Below are 17,469 nucleotides of genomic sequence, written 5' to 3'. Positions count from 1 at the left end.
ACTCATTTGACCGTGAATTCAACTGCTCTGACTTATGTAAATACTCGGCTTGTCTTGGCTTGACTTTTCAGTCCAAAAGGGGAGCGGAGAAGCAACTCGACTAAGCGTAGCAAAGGCTAAAAAGTAGGCGTGTGTTGTTTGGTGTTGTTGTTGTTGTTGCTGTTGCCGGCGACCTCGCACGCAATTGAAACTTGTTTGGTCTTTGCTGTGTAAGACGAGTACTCGCACTCGAACTCATTATACCCGCTACTTAAGCGGTAGAAGGGTATTATTAGTGACAAGCCCAAATGTGTGTTAATAGCTGCTTCTCCAAACACGAAAAGTTTATAAATTTATTCACTTAGAGCAGTTTATCGCTGTTCCTTATGAACTTAAGGCCTGCAATGATTGATTTGTGTCTTTTAGTATAAAAGTTCCCCTTCAGGTCTATAAGATTACCCTAAAGAATATAGCTGAAAATTGCATTCATTCATTCACTTCTGTTTAATTATCAATCAAAAGCTTTGATACACTGTTAATTGTTATAAAATGGCTATCGGGTATCTTTAAGTTGAGCACTCACGACTGCATCTTTCATTGCTGGTTTCGTTTCTGGGTCTACAGTTATGGCAAGCATACTTGTATGTAATAATACTACGAATACTAGTGCGAGTACTCACTCCAAAAGCGAATCTTACATCATCACCACCCACATTGGACTATGCTGCGAGGCAAGATCAATCTCAGTTGCCGTTCTGCGCCATATATGGTGCATATAGCTTCTCAAGAACTCGCGATGAATCAGCCAGATCAACAGTCAAAGTCTGGCTGCCGCTAGACATTGAAACATTTGCGTGGCAGTTGCAATGTTGCCTGCCGCCAGCTTATTAATCTTAATTTGTTGGCCAAAAATGAACACTCAAGTGCTCAGCGTAATTCGAATTAATGAGGCACTCACGTAAGCGCAACGCCTTAGACGACGTTGCATGGCTTGCAACGCTTAGTTGCACCACCCAAGGGTGGTGCTCGCCACTTAGATGTTTGCCACCGATAACCTGATATCAATTTCAATTTGAGTTGTGACCTATGGCACACACACACACTCACAGCTTCCCATTCAACAGGTTTTATTTTGCTACTCAATTGAATGTCGAATTGAAACTGATTTCAATTTGAATTGAGCACACGCCCACGTCATCCGCCCCTCTCTAAGCTCCTCTCTCCCCTCTCTCTCTTTCTCTTTCGTTCGTTTGGTTGCCTAACGCAACCGCAGAAACCTGTCTGTCAGTTGGCTATTTTGGATGCATGACTCCATGCTAATGCGGCATTCAGCAGTCCGGATCGTATCTCTCTCTTTCTCATAAGAGCATCTTAATAAATGGCTGGATGACAGGCAAACTTTGAACTCGCACTCTTTATTTTTATTCACAATTCTCATGAGTGTCAAGTCACAACAACAACAACTGAGTGGTTTAAGAGCCAAACTTGACACACGTCAGCATCAATTTATGATATCAACTAACAAATTGCGAATGCGACTAGAACAACTATAAAAAGCTAGCGGAACGACTCGACTTCAAGTCGAATATTAAATACCTTGCTTACATAACTATTGTTTGATATGGAAATATGATACTACATTTGCCATAGACAAACACTAATTTGCGAAAAGTTCTCATTTTTAGTCTTTCTATTACGTTGACTTTTTAATAAGTATTTTGCTAATGAAATAATTAAAACATACAAACATGGTCTTAATATAATTAATACAGACAAATAATTTGAACTGCATTGTTGAATTGATAAACAACAGCCAGCTTTAAGAATAAATTATTCACAAAATTCCTTTGGCAAGTTAGAACCGATCTCCTAATTTATGTAAATATTTATGTTATAATTTTAGCGCTTTTCGAATGTTCTTTCATGTATTCAATTCATAAACCAAGATTAATCTTTATTTGGTCAGAATTGATTTTATAAAAGCACATTTTAATTTAAAACTAAAAGATTATAAAAAGCAAACTGTTCATTTCTAAAGCACAAAGTTTGTAGACATTTTAGAAATAACATGAATAATGATTTATTGCAAAATGAACTTGAACAACGTAAATTTAAGCTTGACATTCACGTAATTTGAATAGATATTTATTCATATGCAATAATTAAGACTGATAGATTCTGACAACAGAGAGAGAAAGGGAAAGAGAGAGAGAGAATTTATGATTTACGACTTGAAAGCGCACTGGCTTTAAATGGTGCTACGATAATAATTTGTAGTGCTTTGTGGTTGTTTATTATAATCTCGTTTCACGCTCTCTAAGCTAAACGTTTTGTCGAGAGTCAGTAGCCAAAAAATATAGTGAGCTCATTTTCCAGCGCTTAGACGTCCATCATCAACTTTTACGCCCAAATACGTCTGGGTTATTGTGGTTGTGTTGCCGTTTCCTTTAGCCCACATTGAGTTGTCCAAAAAGTCAGTCAGGTTTACTAGCAAATGGGGTCTCCAGACAGCGCGCCCACACACCAAACACAAACCAACTTATTGCCTAATATCTCTCCTCGCTCTCTCACTCTTTATCGACAAAAAATTATATTAACTTTTTTCCTCAGACAAACCGACTAAGACAACAACAAACGACAGCAATAAGTTTAATTAGCAGCAAAACAAGGCAATACGAAGCAAGACGGAAAAAAAAGACAGACAACCGGCAAATAGAATCATCAAGAGTTACAAAAGAAAACATCGAAAACAGCAATAACAACAAAAATAGCAACACAACAGCCAAAAATAGTTGGCCGACAACTGTTTTTGGCCAAAAGCGATAATAAAGAAACAGCGGCAACCAAAAATAACTGACGTCAGTCAAACAGCCAGCAGTGAACTAGTTTGGTTCTAGATCTTGCAGATCTAATTAGATGTCTGTAAACGTGTTTTGATTCCCCAAACTACAAAATACAAAATACAAAACACAAATTGCGAGATGTGTGTTAGCCAAATACGCCAAGTGAAAGCTTTTGGCTAGAAGCTAGAAGCTGGCTAGAAAGCCAAGTCATGTACTCTCTTCTAGGCTTCTTGCCAATAATTCTCTGATCTCTGCGCTTTGTTGTAATATTGTAATTTTATTGTTGACTATTTTTTTATTATGGTATTGTCCATTTCCGTTCGAGGTTTTTTTTGCAAAATTGTGGGAAATGGGGAGTGGAGCACACTGCTTGCTGCTCTCTGACTAATATTATTTGACGCTGTCTCTATTATATCATTTAATAAATATTTGTTTTATGCATTTGCCATGCTTCAACGAGCAAAATCTGTTATATTCGCCTTTGGTCATGTTGTTGTGATTTTTTTGTTTGTTATTTGTGTTGTTTCTTTAGTAATTTGGCGTTTCGATGTTGTTGCTGGTGTTCATAATCACTGACTTTGAAAAATGAGTTGGGTCGACCGGTTTGGGGTCTGTGTGTGCTTTAATAGAGCTGATGTCATGGGATCTGAAAACTCTAAAAGTTACAATGAACCTGCCGAAAGGTTTCCTCATTTGCCACTTGTGGCACAACTACTGATATGACATCAATATGCAGGGAGGAGGGTGGTTGATTTTAGTTAACATTGACAAAACATTGCTGCAAACAGCTGTTGTTGCTTGTTGTCTGTCTGTGTGTGTTTTGGGGGGCAGACAAATGCCAATACAGACAGACAAATCGACCCGACGAAACAGACAAACTGCCCCAACTCAGTCAGTCAATGAACTTTTAGGTCAGGATATAAGCTAGTAGACAGGCAGTGGAAGTCAGGAAGGCAGTCAGCACGCAATCCACAAGGAAGTACACACGAGTATCACTTGGAGTCGCAGTCATAATCACAGTCGTGGTCACAGTCACGGTGACATTCACAGCTGGGCGGTTTGTCAACGCCCACTTGATGATTTGCTGTGATTTGATTTTTCCTTTTAGTCTTTATCCTGTTAGCCAGACTTTTACTCACCAATAGATTGCGTCTGGTTGTCTGTTTGTTTGATGGTTTTTCGTTTTGGTTTCAACTTTTGATTTGCACAGTAAAAAACTTTGAGTTAGCTCGCGGCTAGCCGATTTAATGGCAAACAGTCCTTGTGGGTTTTGCAGCCTGTCGCGCAGGACTTTCAAAACATCTGCGGAAATCGCACGACGACGCGTATGAGAGATTGTGTGGTGAAGCGGTGAAGAGGTGTAAATTGGTGCTATTGTTTTCGTTTTTTGCGGATCGTTAATTGAGTTAAAGTGACAGCTGTCGAGTGGCTGTTGTTGTTGTTGCTGCTGCTGCTGTGGGGTCGCCAAATAATATACGATTCAACTATTTGGATTTTTATTTATACACATTAGTTGTTATTTATGGCTTTTGCTATTGCTTTAATCGTTGCGAACTCGAGCACTGCTGAACACTAACTAAGCGCCAAACTCGTCGACAGCCGCTTTTCGTTTGAAATGCGGCAGACAACAGCAGTCGATGGCATTAACAGCGTTCGTTACAGTCGCGTCGCAAGCTTTTGCGTTGGCGTCAACACTAACAGTAACAGTTACAGTCGCGTCGTAGGATGTTGCTTATAGTGCTTTGCGTTGGCGTTAACAGTGACGCATAGAACAGCTACTGTATGTGAGTAGAGTTTTAACGGGTATTCAATTGTCTTGACCTTGGCTGTAATTCGTTTATGCTGTGTCCAAACTTCTCTAGGAAATGCTCTTTCAATATATATTGATCTCGTTCCGCGGCCAATCTGCGCCCACATTCGCAATTCTGCGCTGTACATAAACTTAATGGCTCATTGAATTTGTGTAATGTGCTTGGGGCTTTGCTCATCATATCGCCCCGTTTATGGAACAATGCCGCCTCTTGTTATAAGGCAGTAAATAAGGCGTGGTTAAATATGTATTAGACGCTTGAAAATAAATATATATTATACAGATTTTATAACTTAGACAGAAAGTCATTATTAAATGCATAAATTGATTATTATTTATTAAATTTAGTTTAATTATAGTTCAAATTAATATTTAAGCTACTTTTGTGAATCGCCAGCTATGTATCTAGCTCTGTATTTATTACTTGTTTTTTTAATTATCTACGTTATTATTAGATTCTTTAACGTTTTTTCTAATTGCAGGCCGTCAACAATCATACATAAAGGATGATGATGGATGGATATCATTGGTATTTCAACTGCTCCACCTCTGAGTAGATGTCGACAAGTAGTAGAACAGCTATTTTATATTATGTTAAGAGGAAACATTGAATTACATAGCAATAAATAAAATATGCGTATTTTCTAAGTATCTAAATCGAAGTTGTTTATTAATTACCTTAAAGGAAAGCAAAAATGTATTTTTTTAATGTAGATCGATCGATTTGATTCTTACGATCCTAAAAAAGCGTGTCCTTTGAAAATGCGCTAGGATTTTGTCTAGTTTTTATATAATTTCATTTAGCATGTATGCTTTGTTTGACTGCCCCTAAAAGTATGCAATGAAAAACGAATAATGCTCACACAATATTCCTTTTTTTGCCATAATTCGGCCATATCCTTAGGGATCTGGCAAGGACATACCTTTTTGTAATCAAAATGGACAGGACTATCGTTTGGCATTCCAGGATTTTAAAGATCTGTCGAAAAAAATTACTTGAAAATTTTGCAAGGGGTGAGCATAGAAAAATTGGCAAAAAACCCGAAAATCCGCTGTAACTCGGCCATTTGAAGGACGATCATGATGTCCTTTGGACCAAGGATAGTTCTAATAAAGAGAACCCGATTGGTAACATCAAAAGGACGAATGTCCTTAAAACAACAAAGTTACAAGGACTTTTTTGTATACGAAAAGTAGCTTATAACTCGGGCGTATCCTGTCCGATCCTTGCGAGTCCTGTGTCAAACAAAAGGTATTGATGAGACCTACCATCCTTCCAAAGGACATTCCAATCGTCCTGGTAGTTCCCGAGTTATCCTGTAATTTGCAATTTTTACCATTTCCTCTTAAGCCGCGGGCCAAAAAATTTCAAGTGTTGCATTTTTAGATGACCCCATATTTTTTTGATGCAGATCGATAGAGTTGGTCCTTGTGATCCTAGCAATATATGTCCTTTGAAAATACATAAGGATATGGTCGAGTTACGACTGATTTTGTTTTGGCTTAAATATTTTGCATGAGTGCCCCTAAAAGTATGCAACAAAAGCGAAAAATGCTTACTCAATATTTGTTTTTTAGCCATAACTCGGCCAAATATTTAAGGATTTGCTAAGGACATACCAAGGGTATGCTAAGGGTAGCCAAGGCTATCGATTGACATTTAAGAATTTTGAGGATCCTTACAAATAAAGGATTTTAGATTTTTGTATACCTTAAAATAGGTTATATCTCGGCAGTATCATGTCTGATCCTTGCGAATCCTGTGTCAAACCAAAGCCATTAATGAGACCTATCATCCTCCCAAAGGACATACGAATCGTCCTTTTAGTTTTCGAATTATCCTACAATTTATAAATTTTACCATTTCATTGTAAGTTTGCCATAAAATATTTTTGCTTCATGTCAATCGATAGAGATCTACTACTTCTGTTTAATTACTACAAACTTATTAACACAAAAAAACAGAGCAATATCGAACTTTTAAAGCCAACTATTTCTCGATTAGATACCATCAAATTTATGAGACTCCGAATAGGACACACTAAACTGACACACAGCCACCTATTTGATAAAACACCTCCACCCATATGCCAACAATGTAACCTTAACCTCACCATATCTCACATATTCCTTGATTGCCCTACCTACAATCAACTCAGACATAAATTCCTCCAAAAAACTTTAGAAGAAATATTAGATCCTATGAATATAACCACAACTATCCAATTCCTTAAATCCATAAACCTTTACAACAGCATATAACATAAGTTCATCCTTACTGTACATAACTAGAATAAGTGCACACATTTGTATATATGTAAATACTTATTTAAGTCATCTCTTATTATTTAAGTAATCTCATATTATAAAGTAGATTTTAAGCAGAAGGCCTTTGTAGCTATTGCTTTACACAAAAAATAAATTACCCGCACTTTATAAAAATTACCCGCACTTTATAATTGCTGGTAATTTCTTAATAATAATAATAATAATACTTCTGTTTATTATACGTCACCAAGAGAGAGCATTCAAGTAGCGGATAACCTTGCTTGTAGACAACAAATATTTGATATATAAATATTACTCACAGTGTTTGCGGTCGCACACATAGACAACCTTCACCCACACATGGGCCAAATGGAGCGTGAAAAACGTTTTGCCAAACAGAACCATATACTATACGATGGATCATTGCTTACTGTTTGCAATAGCGTCAAGTAAATAGCAATCTTCGTGAATTGAAAAATATAATAGAATACAATTGTCTTGCAATTTTCCTTAATTAAATTCCCTTAAAAAGATTATTACATGACCAATTAAATGAGTATTTATACATATTTAGGACCATTTATTTATATCATTTATTAAGTAGCAATATCACGTTGATAATTTTCTGTATTCGGGCTTTTCTTTCTTGTTTTCGAGATAGCGATAAATGTGGAATTATGTTATATAGTTCTATATGCATTGGCGCATTAAACCAACTAAGCAGCATACTATTTATTTACTAGTAAATTGTTGATCATCTAATTGGGGATATTATAGCTTTTTGTTGTAGTTAATAGGACCGCAGGACGTGCGAGGCTGCACCAAGTTGAGTTTTCGAATTCCGAGTGTTTTTTTTTGGCCAGGGTATTTAACAATAAAGAAGTTCGTTTGGCTTATGGACGTACAACATAGTAGGCATATTAATGCTATATTATTCAGTATGTCTATGTAAATAGTTTATACGAAATGCACTTACAAGCTAAACATCATACATATATGTAAATGCGAGTCTTACATCGATTACTCGCAGAATTCAGTATCAAAAGTGTATCAAAATTTCATCATTGTTTGCTGTTTGATTTCTATTTGACTTTGCATTTGATTATTGGTGTTACACATTGTTGTTGCTCTATAGTTGGTATTTACTTATACACATTACACTTATAAGTCTTTTTTCAGTTGCATTCGGCATTTGGTTCTGTTCTGGTTCTAGTTCTTGATTGAAGTTCTCTTCGGGTTCGGGTTTGTTTTGTTTCTTGGCTGGTTTTTTGTTCTTTACGCTCTGAAACCGAATGTTTGTGCGTGCAGTCTGGCCCATTGTATACTCTATTGTTGTGTGTGTGTGTGTGTGCGTGTGTGCGCTATGGGCGTGAGATTGTGTGCTGTGAAGCAATGAATATAAATGTTATCAAATAAAAAGTTACAAAATAATCATCATATACATTTAGGTTTTTTGTTTATTTTGTTGATGTTTTCGTTTCTTATGCTGCGTTTTGTTTGTGGCTTATGCGAACGATAAAATTAATTAAGTAAAACTTTTCATAAAAATAGGTAAAATATATATACTATATGTTTGTATATATATATATCAATATGTATATGCTTGCGTATATTATAATATATGTGTTGTTTATCGCGTTATCAATTAAAAACGGATGAATCCATTTAAAAGCATTTAAAGCATGCAAACTATATGGTGGATATATGCGTGTATACATATAAATACGTTTGTAAATATATGCATATACTCGTATCTCAGGCAAAAAAATAAACGATCAATACAAAGGAGTTATTAATTGGGCGAAAAAATAGAGATTAAACAATAAATCACAAAACTTAAACTAAGCAAGTAAAATTCTAGGCTAATAAAAATTGTGGCTGATCTTCATTAGCGATTCACTTTCCACTTTTCACTTTCCACGTTCGACTTTCGACTTCGACTCGAGCTTACATTTATAATTTACGCTTAATCAGTTTGCTTAATTATACAAAATTACTTTGCTTGAATGTTGTTTGCGCGGTTGTTTGCAAGTATGTAATGTATCTTTTCACTTAAAAGAAGCACAATTATAATATGAATTTCTGCATAGTATCATCATAATAGTATCGTATCATCATTATCATCATCTTCATTCATCGTTCATTATGAAATGTATCAAAAATTTGACTATTAACTACAGTTTACTATACTCCATATATGTATATAGTGGTTTTTCTGTTGTTGTTTGTTATTGTTAATATATGACATACAAATATATATATATCTATATATATATGCATATATCGATATATGTGTATATTTCTAATTATACAATTATAAACATAATGATATCATTTGCTCAGCTTTAGCTCTATTATAAATAATTCAGTATGCCATTAAAGTGAATAATAATCATAATCGTAAACTCTGAACTACAATTTCCGTTCATATACATATTACAAATCTATGTACTCGATCCAGACACACGCTTCTCAATAACTTAGTTTAATGCCATCCATTATCTTCGTCTGTATATCCATCATTAACTTTAGCTCTTTACTTAATATTATTATGTGTTTTTTCTTTTGTATATCTTTCTGTTTGTTTTTTTTTAATGGGGTTTATGTTTTATGTTTTTATGCTGTGTTTGCTAATCAGTGCGTGATCCAGACGATCCGTTTGCTCCATGATCCGCTTAGTCGGTCAGCGTTTGGGCCACAAGTGCCAGCTGCTCTTTGAGCACCCGGAACGAGGGACGCTCCTCGGGCCCATGCGACCAGCACTTCTTCATGACCTATCGAAAAGAGTAAGAGATTGCTTTAGTTTTCATCATATTCAATGGGTTTTACTTAGGTCTTACATCGTATATCTCCTTGGCACACGACTTTGGTTTCTCTAGTATAATGCCGCGTTGCACACGCTCGACGACTTCGGTGTTCTTTAGACGGCCATAGGGCATTTTGCCACAGGTGAAGATCTCCCACATGAGCACGCCTAGAATGCAGCGAATAGATACATTAGCATTTGATGGATACTTAAGTTATATAGGGAAGCTTACCGTAAGCCCAAACATCACTCTTGGAGGAGAAGCGTGTGTAGTTGAGCACCTCGGGTGGTGCCCATTTGATGGGGAACTTGGTGCCGCCAGAGCTTGTGTATTGATCGTCGAGCACATAACGCGCCAAACCAAAGTCGGCCACTTTGACGACATTTTCGGAGCCAACGAGGCAATTACGGGCCGCCAGATCGCGATGAATGTAGTTGTGCCGCTCCAGATAGGCCATGCCCTTGCTCACCTGTATGCACATGTCCAGCAGCAAGCCCATGTTGCCGATGAGCGTGTTCTCGTGCCGGCGCAAATAGTTGAGCAGCGAGCCATGCTTCATGTATTCGGTGACAATGTAGATGGGACGATGCTTGGAGCAAACGCCATAGAGCTGCACTAGATTTGGATGCTGCAATTTGGTCATGACCTTGGCCTCCTCAATGAAATCATCCTCGGACATTGTGCCTTCCTTCATCATCTTGACTGCGGTATCGATGGAACCGCGCCATTTGCCGCGTCGCACAACACCAAATTGCCCCGAGCCCAGCTCCTCCATCAGCATCAGTTCCATGGGATGGATTTCCCATTTGTCGTGGGACAAGCCCGCTGTTGGTGGCACAGGACGATCGCATGGTGATGACTTCAAGCGGCACGCCAGTCCGCCCGAATTATGGCGATGATAGTTAATCAGATCCGGTATGGTTTCGCAGCAATGCTTCTCGCTCAGATAATACTCGCCGCGGGCGTTCTGTTTGATGTGATAGTGCTTCACATGCGACTGGGGACTGTTTGGAAAGGGAAAGAAATAGATTAGAGAGGGGAAAACTTTGATTGATTGTAACATATAACTTACACTTTGGTATGCAGCGAGAGTGTGTAGAGACCCTTGGTCGATGACTTGCGCACCACAAAGCAGCCCTCCTTGTCGCCCTGCTTCAGCAAGGACTCGGCGCGTTGTCGCGACATATCGCCGACGTACCATCTAGAAAAGAAAGAGGAAACATGTTATTTAAATACGATTTGAAATTGCAGTATAATTAATTACAAAAATCAAATTCTAATCATTCTCCTACTCAAAAATCAATTGCTTTCATTTATTGAAAGAAAAGTATAATTTTTCTATTTTCTTATTATTAGAAAAGTCTAATTGAAAAGAACATTTTTTTCTAATTTCTTTTGATTATTCTTTTAACTCTTATTTAACAGCTACAATTATGAATTTAGCTTGTATTTAAAAGGCATTTAGTATTCACAAATACTCACTCATAACGTTCCAGGCCCAGCAGCGCTTTAGGCTTGACATAATTACTGGGTATATAGCCGACATTGCCGACTGCATCCTTCACCTTCCACCAATGCTCCTGTGAGTCGTCAATGACCTCATACTCAGCATTCTAAAAGTGATTACAAATTTAGTACACATTACAATTCCTCTATAGATATTCTCTTCTCACCTTTTCCAGAGATAAATCGCCGCCTTCGATGGCCTTGAAAGGATAAAGCGCCACTACCAGCTTGACAAAGTGTGAGTTGTCCTGAAATAGCAAAGCAGTTTCAATTAAATATCTGCACTTCTAATAAGTCTATGCTCCAACTTACTTTGGCTTTGGAGTTGGGCGTGCCGGGTGTTGGAATTCCCCCAGGCATGTTGGCATCCAATAGAGAGCCGTTGCCGTTGAGTAAAGTGGGTGACTGCTTGAACGTCGTCAGCGAGGACTACAAGAATATCACTTCGATTAGCTAAGGAAATGGAATAATGGGAAGTCGGGACTCACCTGTGGCTGCAGCGATGTGGGTGTGCAACTGCCGCCGCCTCCTACGCCGTTGGGGCTGCCTAAGCCTCCGCCTCCGCCGCCAACTCCGATACCACTGCCACTGCCACCGCCTCCTAGGCTGCCGGAGCTGTTGTGCTGTAAACTGAATTGACTGTTGGTCGTCGAGTTGTTCGGGCTGATGCTGCGTGTCGAATTCTGGGCTGGAGAACTGCCGTTGCCTGCAAAAACAGCGAAACGCCGGAAACAGGAAACGTTAGCAATATGTTTAAAACTCTTTTTTTTTTAATATAGTATTTCTAGTTTTATAATATGTTTATATTATGTTGTTTTTAATTACAACAATTTGGTGGGGCAAGTTCGTTGCCTAAGTCTTTCGTTTTATACCGCACTAATTTGACTCGACTTACAGTCACCTTGTGTCCATCGCTTAAAAATTAGAGGTATAGGCATACAGGGTATTAGTGCGATAAAACAGACAAGCTGCTGCACACGCTCGTAATTAGCCCAAAACAAAGTATCGAAAATCGCCTTAAAACAAAAAACCAACGTAACCAAGTCGCTGCGCGATTCTTGTCAAGGTTAATTACTGCAATTCGACACTGAAACGTTAATGGACCCAATGGATTCAAGGCGGCCGCCCACAGTGGTAGCCAAGCTATTGAGGTGGTCAAAGAAGCAACGAAGGGGAGGGAGGGGAAGGGAGAGGAGGCTAAGATAGGTAAATGGCAAGCTGACAAGCTGATGATGACTTTATCCGTTGATCAGCTCTCGCCTGGTCTGTCAATATTTCACAGCTATGCAAATCAATTCACAAAAAAATAAAACAAAACAAAACAAAACCAAAACGCAGCTGAACTCCAAATGTAACCCCAATTAAGTTCGACTCTTGTGGGACGACTTATGCAACAATTACACACACTGACTGACTGACTGGCTGACTGAGAGAGAGAGAAAGAGAAACATTTGTGGCGATGAGTAAGCAGCGTTAGCATTTTCAAGTACTCACTTTTAGTTTTTTTTTTTTTTTTGGTGGGTGCTCCAATGTGCTTCGAGTGCTCGAGTAGGCGCCACTTGAAGCCGCTCGAGTTCTCCGAATCGAAGCAAAGGCACAAAAAAGTTAAAGCAAAAGTGAAGGTTAATCGAAATCAGCAAAGCGAAAGTGACTGCAAGACGATTTCCCAAGCCGTAGCAACAGTCGCTTCTCACACACAAATGTTTCAAATTACTTATATATTAATATTATATAAGTATTGTATTTCGCTTTGCCCAGCAGACTGACAAAAAATACAAAAATGGGGAAAACTTTCAATTGATAATAAACCAATTTTCAATTATCAAAATGCGGGCCCGTATTTTTCATGTGAAAACTTTACTACTCCTTTGCACACCCGCCCACTCTTTGACTCTATTCGCCATCTATCTATCTGTCTGCCCGCATCTGCTCCCGCGGGTTGCAAGCAAACAACGAGCAAAACGTGCCGCGCAAAGAGGCGACACCAGCGCAAAGCAGCCTGCAGGCAGAAAAGAAAATGGGAAAAAAATGTGAACAGCAAGCAACAACATAATAGAAAGTTTTTCTTTCTTGGCACACTTGGCTTTTGCCGGCGTCGTCGACGTCGTCGTCGTCGCAGACGTGTAGCTTTTGTTATGCCATTTTACATGCAAATGAAAAACGCTGGCAGCATTTTCATTGTTCGCCCATGTTGTCTGATGTTGCAAACTAAAGCTATGTATGTGCATGAATGAGGCAAAAGAAGCAGAGAGTCTTCTCAATTTTAAACACCTCTTCGTACAGGATTGTAAACTTCGTTATGGCCCCAGCGAATAAAAGCTTTTCTTTAAGCTTTCTTTTTTTCGTCGGTGTTTTTCATAATTTCCCATCTTGGCAAATTGGCGCAAAACGGAAGCAATACTTTATCTACACACTCACATAGACCATATAAATAAAATTGCTTATGATTGGCAGCAAACGGGGGGGCGTGGCCGCACACATATGCACACATTTCAGCCCGCCGGACAAATTGTCATTATCTTGTGGCCCGCATCGTGTTTATGGCCAATTGTGTAATTTTCTGTGCATTTTTCTTGCACTTTTTTTTCGTTTTCGTATTTGTAGTGGCACGGCAAATTGTTGTTATGCAAATTTGTCAGTGGCTGCCGCAGTTGCTGTTGCTGTTGCAGTTGTTGTTGCAGCTGCCAGACCTTGTAAAGATTTCAAGTAGTTGCCAGACTTTCAAACACGTGTTCCACAGTTCTTGCGGCAGGTGAAACTCTGACGTGACTCACAAGAAACGCCCACAAAAAAAAAAAATAGAAAACAAAGCCAAAGAATAATTTGCTCTATAAAACGAGTTTAGCGGCATTTGTTAAACCCAAAAGGGAATACAAGAATTTCATGACCTGTTGTAGACAAAATATACGTATTTATAGTTTACCAAGAAGGGTATAATACAATAGTAGAAATATCTGAAAGTTTGATTGCCTTAAAAGTTTAAAGACTGTTCAAACTATAACTTAAAGTTAATATAACAACACTAGTACTTTAACTTTTATTCCTTTTTTACTTTCAAAAGTTGTAGAACAAATTTCATTTAGAATCCTGGTTTTCAAATTTATTTAGAAAACAGTTTCACATGTAATTGTCATTCCACTACTTAAATTTGCTGATTACCGGGTAACTAACAGTCGAATACTCTCTTGACCAGCTATTTAACTTGTCCAACTTTATTTTTGGCTAGTTTTGACTCATCATCGGCCAACACAAAGTGGCTTGTAGTTGCTTTGTGTATTGTATTTGTCTTACCCAGCTTCAGTGCCGATAGAAGCATCATCTCTATTGCCTGCTAGCTTCCTTGAGTTGTGGACACGCTCAAGATCCCCAAAGCAGATATCGAGTGGATGCCACTTTTCACACAAAGAGAAAAAGGAGCTGCGACTTGTGATTATAAATTTTTGCAGTATTTGTGTCAATTCACTTTCACATAAATCACTTGTTTATTTGTTTTTTGTTGCTATTGTTGTTGATGTTGATGTTGTGGTTGTTGCATTTGCTTTGACTACAATTTGAAGTTGTTGTCAAACTGGTTTCATGGCTGCTTCCTTTTTGCAATTTTGTTGTCGTAGTCGTTGCTTATATTGTTGTTGTAGTTGTGGCTGCTCGTCGTCGTCGTCGTCGTTGTTGTTGTTATTGTTGATGGTGTTACTGGCATTTCCATGCTACTTGGCCTGACCTTTAGTTGTTTCGACGATCTAAGCAACTCTGCGACTGGCTTTTACCGTTAACCGCGTTCGCCGTTTGGCCCCCAATTGCTTCCTGGCAATATGCAAAGCCCCCAATTTATCGAGTATCATGTATATCGATAACTGGTCGCCACATTCACTTTCAATTCTATGTCATTTGCCTGGTGCAGTTACTGCTGCTTCTTCTTCTCAAGTTGGCTTTCACGCAATGCGAGCGGCAGCCATTTTGAAAACAATTTTCATGACAAGACGGAAAGTTTTTTATTTGCACTTCACTGATTTACAAACGCACAACTCTAAAACAACAACACTACTTTTTTCGTTAACTATAATAAACGCTGTCAGCTCGTTAATAATATTATTGAAATAATCATTTAATTATGTATTTAATTTTCGTTGTGGGGATTTTCAAAATATTTCTTTAGCGCTCTTCGCGAACTGTTTCAGTAAATGTTTAAAAGCCAACTGACAAAACGGCAAATGAAATTTTTCGCTAGCCAACAATAAGAGTAACAACAGCAGCAGAGGCAACAACGACAGCAGCAGAGGCAGCAACAGCAGCCGAAGGTGAGCGACGACGACGTCGACGACGCTGGCAAGTGTAGAGCGAACAACGAGGCGAACGCATGAATGGCAAAACGCTGAGAAAATAACAACAACAGAAAACCAACAGAGGCAATAAACATAAAGTAAAACTTAATTGTAGCAGCAACAGCAACTACAACAACTTTAACAACAGCAGCAGCGGCAGCAGCTCAGTGCAAGTGGCGACGGCAGCGACGTTGGTGGCGAGCGAAAAGAGAAGAGCAAAGCTTAAAGCACCGAGGCCTCCGGAGAACCGCACCGAAGTATGTAACAAGCAGCAGCAGCAGCAACAGCAACAAACAATAACTAAGAAAGCCACAGTGGAGAGAATGCTCAACGTAGAGATACCCGTTACTAAATTTTTATAAATCATCAACTGCAACTTAATTTTTGTCTAATAAGAGAATTCAGTCCATAGAGCTATAATAATAATGAGAAAAGTTTACTATTCAATAGACGAAATTATTTACAATGTCTACTTCGATTACCATTTATTAAACTACCCTTTTGCTTGTTGGGTGGCGGGTATAACAATCAGCTACAGAAGCCGCCAAGCGAAACGATGAAGACAACGCGATGGCTTGATGGCTTGACTTGGGCAAGACAGAGGCACAGATCAAGACTTCTGCCCATTGGGCATGTATGTGTGTGTGTGTGTGTGTGCATGACAGTGTATGTGGGGGCAATTGTAACTGTATTTTGTTGTTGGGGCCAAAAGGCAACAGTAAGCAACAGCAAAGTTCCAAGTTCCAACAATTACATCAACACAACACAGCGCTTGGAAACGCTTATTCATTAGACAACTCCAACTCTCTGGGCAAAGCAAATGAAAAAAAACCCCAATAAGAAACACTTGTATAATACGCAAACGTAAACGCAGAAAAAAAAGCAAAACTCCAAAGTGGCTGGCGCACAAGAAAAAGCCGCAAAAACTTAAATAAAAAGAAAACAACAAAATTCGTTGACTTTTTGTGTGCAAAGTTTCGTACTGTTTTCTGCGCATTTCGATGAAGCAACAGGTAATGCAAGCAAAAAGAAGAAAAAAATAACAACAGACATACTTGACAAGTTGCGAAGAGAGCATGAGTTGTAAGAGAGGGAGAGCAAATTTAAGAGAGTGAGAGTTAGCAAGCAGCAAGATAAAATAAAATGTAAATAAGCAAAGGCAAATTAAAATAAATGCAGCTTATTATATGTAAATGGAGAATATTTAATATGTAATAAACAGGCTTGTTGTTAATAACTTTTAAATGTTGATTAAATTTGCTCGCAATGAAAGTCACTCGTAATTGAGCAGTCACTTTTTGCTGCCTTTTTAAAATGCACCGCCTAAAAGTAGGCAACATAAATTTCAGACCGGCATTGAAGCTCATTTTGCAGAGCGCGGCCAAGGCAAAGCTCACTTTGCTCAGCGGCTGCAGCTGAAACAAGTTAAAGATCCATAAAAAAATACTCGCTAATTTGCGTTGCCACAAAACGCGTAACGTCTCTATGATGATGCCGCGTGCAAGTGCAATTTAATTGCAAATTTGAAATGGGCTGCAGCAGCAGCAGCAAGACATAAAGCAGGAAATAATTGAATGCTGCCTCCTTTCAATTGCGATTAATGACTTGTTGTGCAATCGAAATTCGGGACGCTTTAAATGAGCCACTTGACGTGTCTTCTTAGCCGAGATAAAACAGAGATAATCCAAGTTACAAATGGCTAAGTAAAAGATGAATCAAATTAAGGTTAAATGTTTACATCCGAAGCTCATAAAAAGCGTGTGAAAAATGTTGTCAACTAATTTGCAATTTGCATGAAAAAGAAAACTTGAAAACTACTACAACAACAGCAAGAAAATAATTACAATAAATTGTATAAAAAATGTGCAGCGCGCAAACACAACAACAACAAAAAACAATCAGACAGGAAACAGCAAAACAAAACAAAACAATTTTTA

The 17,469-nt window shown here is 38.4% G+C and overlaps 1 protein-coding gene across 3 annotated transcripts in view; it reads right to left on the bottom strand.

Annotated features, from left to right (window-relative positions):
* Window positions 1-7,839: 7,839 nt before the first annotated feature.
* LOC133844024 (tyrosine-protein kinase Btk) overlaps window positions 7,840-17,469 on the bottom strand; it is a 51,695-nt gene continuing 42,065 nt past the window's right edge. For 2 of the 3 annotated variants that reach the window (XM_062277835.1, XM_062277844.1), the window contains 8 exons: window positions 11,702-11,919; window positions 11,526-11,642; window positions 11,381-11,461; window positions 11,190-11,320; window positions 10,780-10,908; window positions 9,939-10,711; window positions 9,741-9,874; window positions 7,840-9,674 (listed from right to left, as the gene is read on the bottom strand). In XM_062277835.1, coding sequence (XP_062133819.1) covers window positions 9,576-9,674; window positions 9,741-9,874; window positions 9,939-10,711; window positions 10,780-10,908; window positions 11,190-11,320; window positions 11,381-11,461; window positions 11,526-11,642; window positions 11,702-11,919 — 1,682 coding nt within the window. In that variant the 3' untranslated portion in view covers window positions 7,840-9,575. Of the gene's footprint in view, window positions 9,675-9,740; window positions 9,875-9,938; window positions 10,712-10,779; window positions 10,909-11,189; window positions 11,321-11,380; window positions 11,462-11,525; window positions 11,643-11,701; window positions 11,920-14,504; window positions 14,658-17,469 lie in introns of those variants that run through there. The other variant, XM_062277853.1, reaches the window with a different exon arrangement.

The sequence above is a fragment of the Drosophila sulfurigaster genome, chromosome 2L (assembly GCF_023558435.1).
Source record: "Drosophila sulfurigaster albostrigata strain 15112-1811.04 chromosome 2L, ASM2355843v2, whole genome shotgun sequence".
Lineage (NCBI taxonomy): Eukaryota > Metazoa > Arthropoda > Insecta > Diptera > Drosophilidae > Drosophila > Drosophila sulfurigaster.
This window is presented reverse-complemented; position numbering and strand designations above follow the sequence as displayed.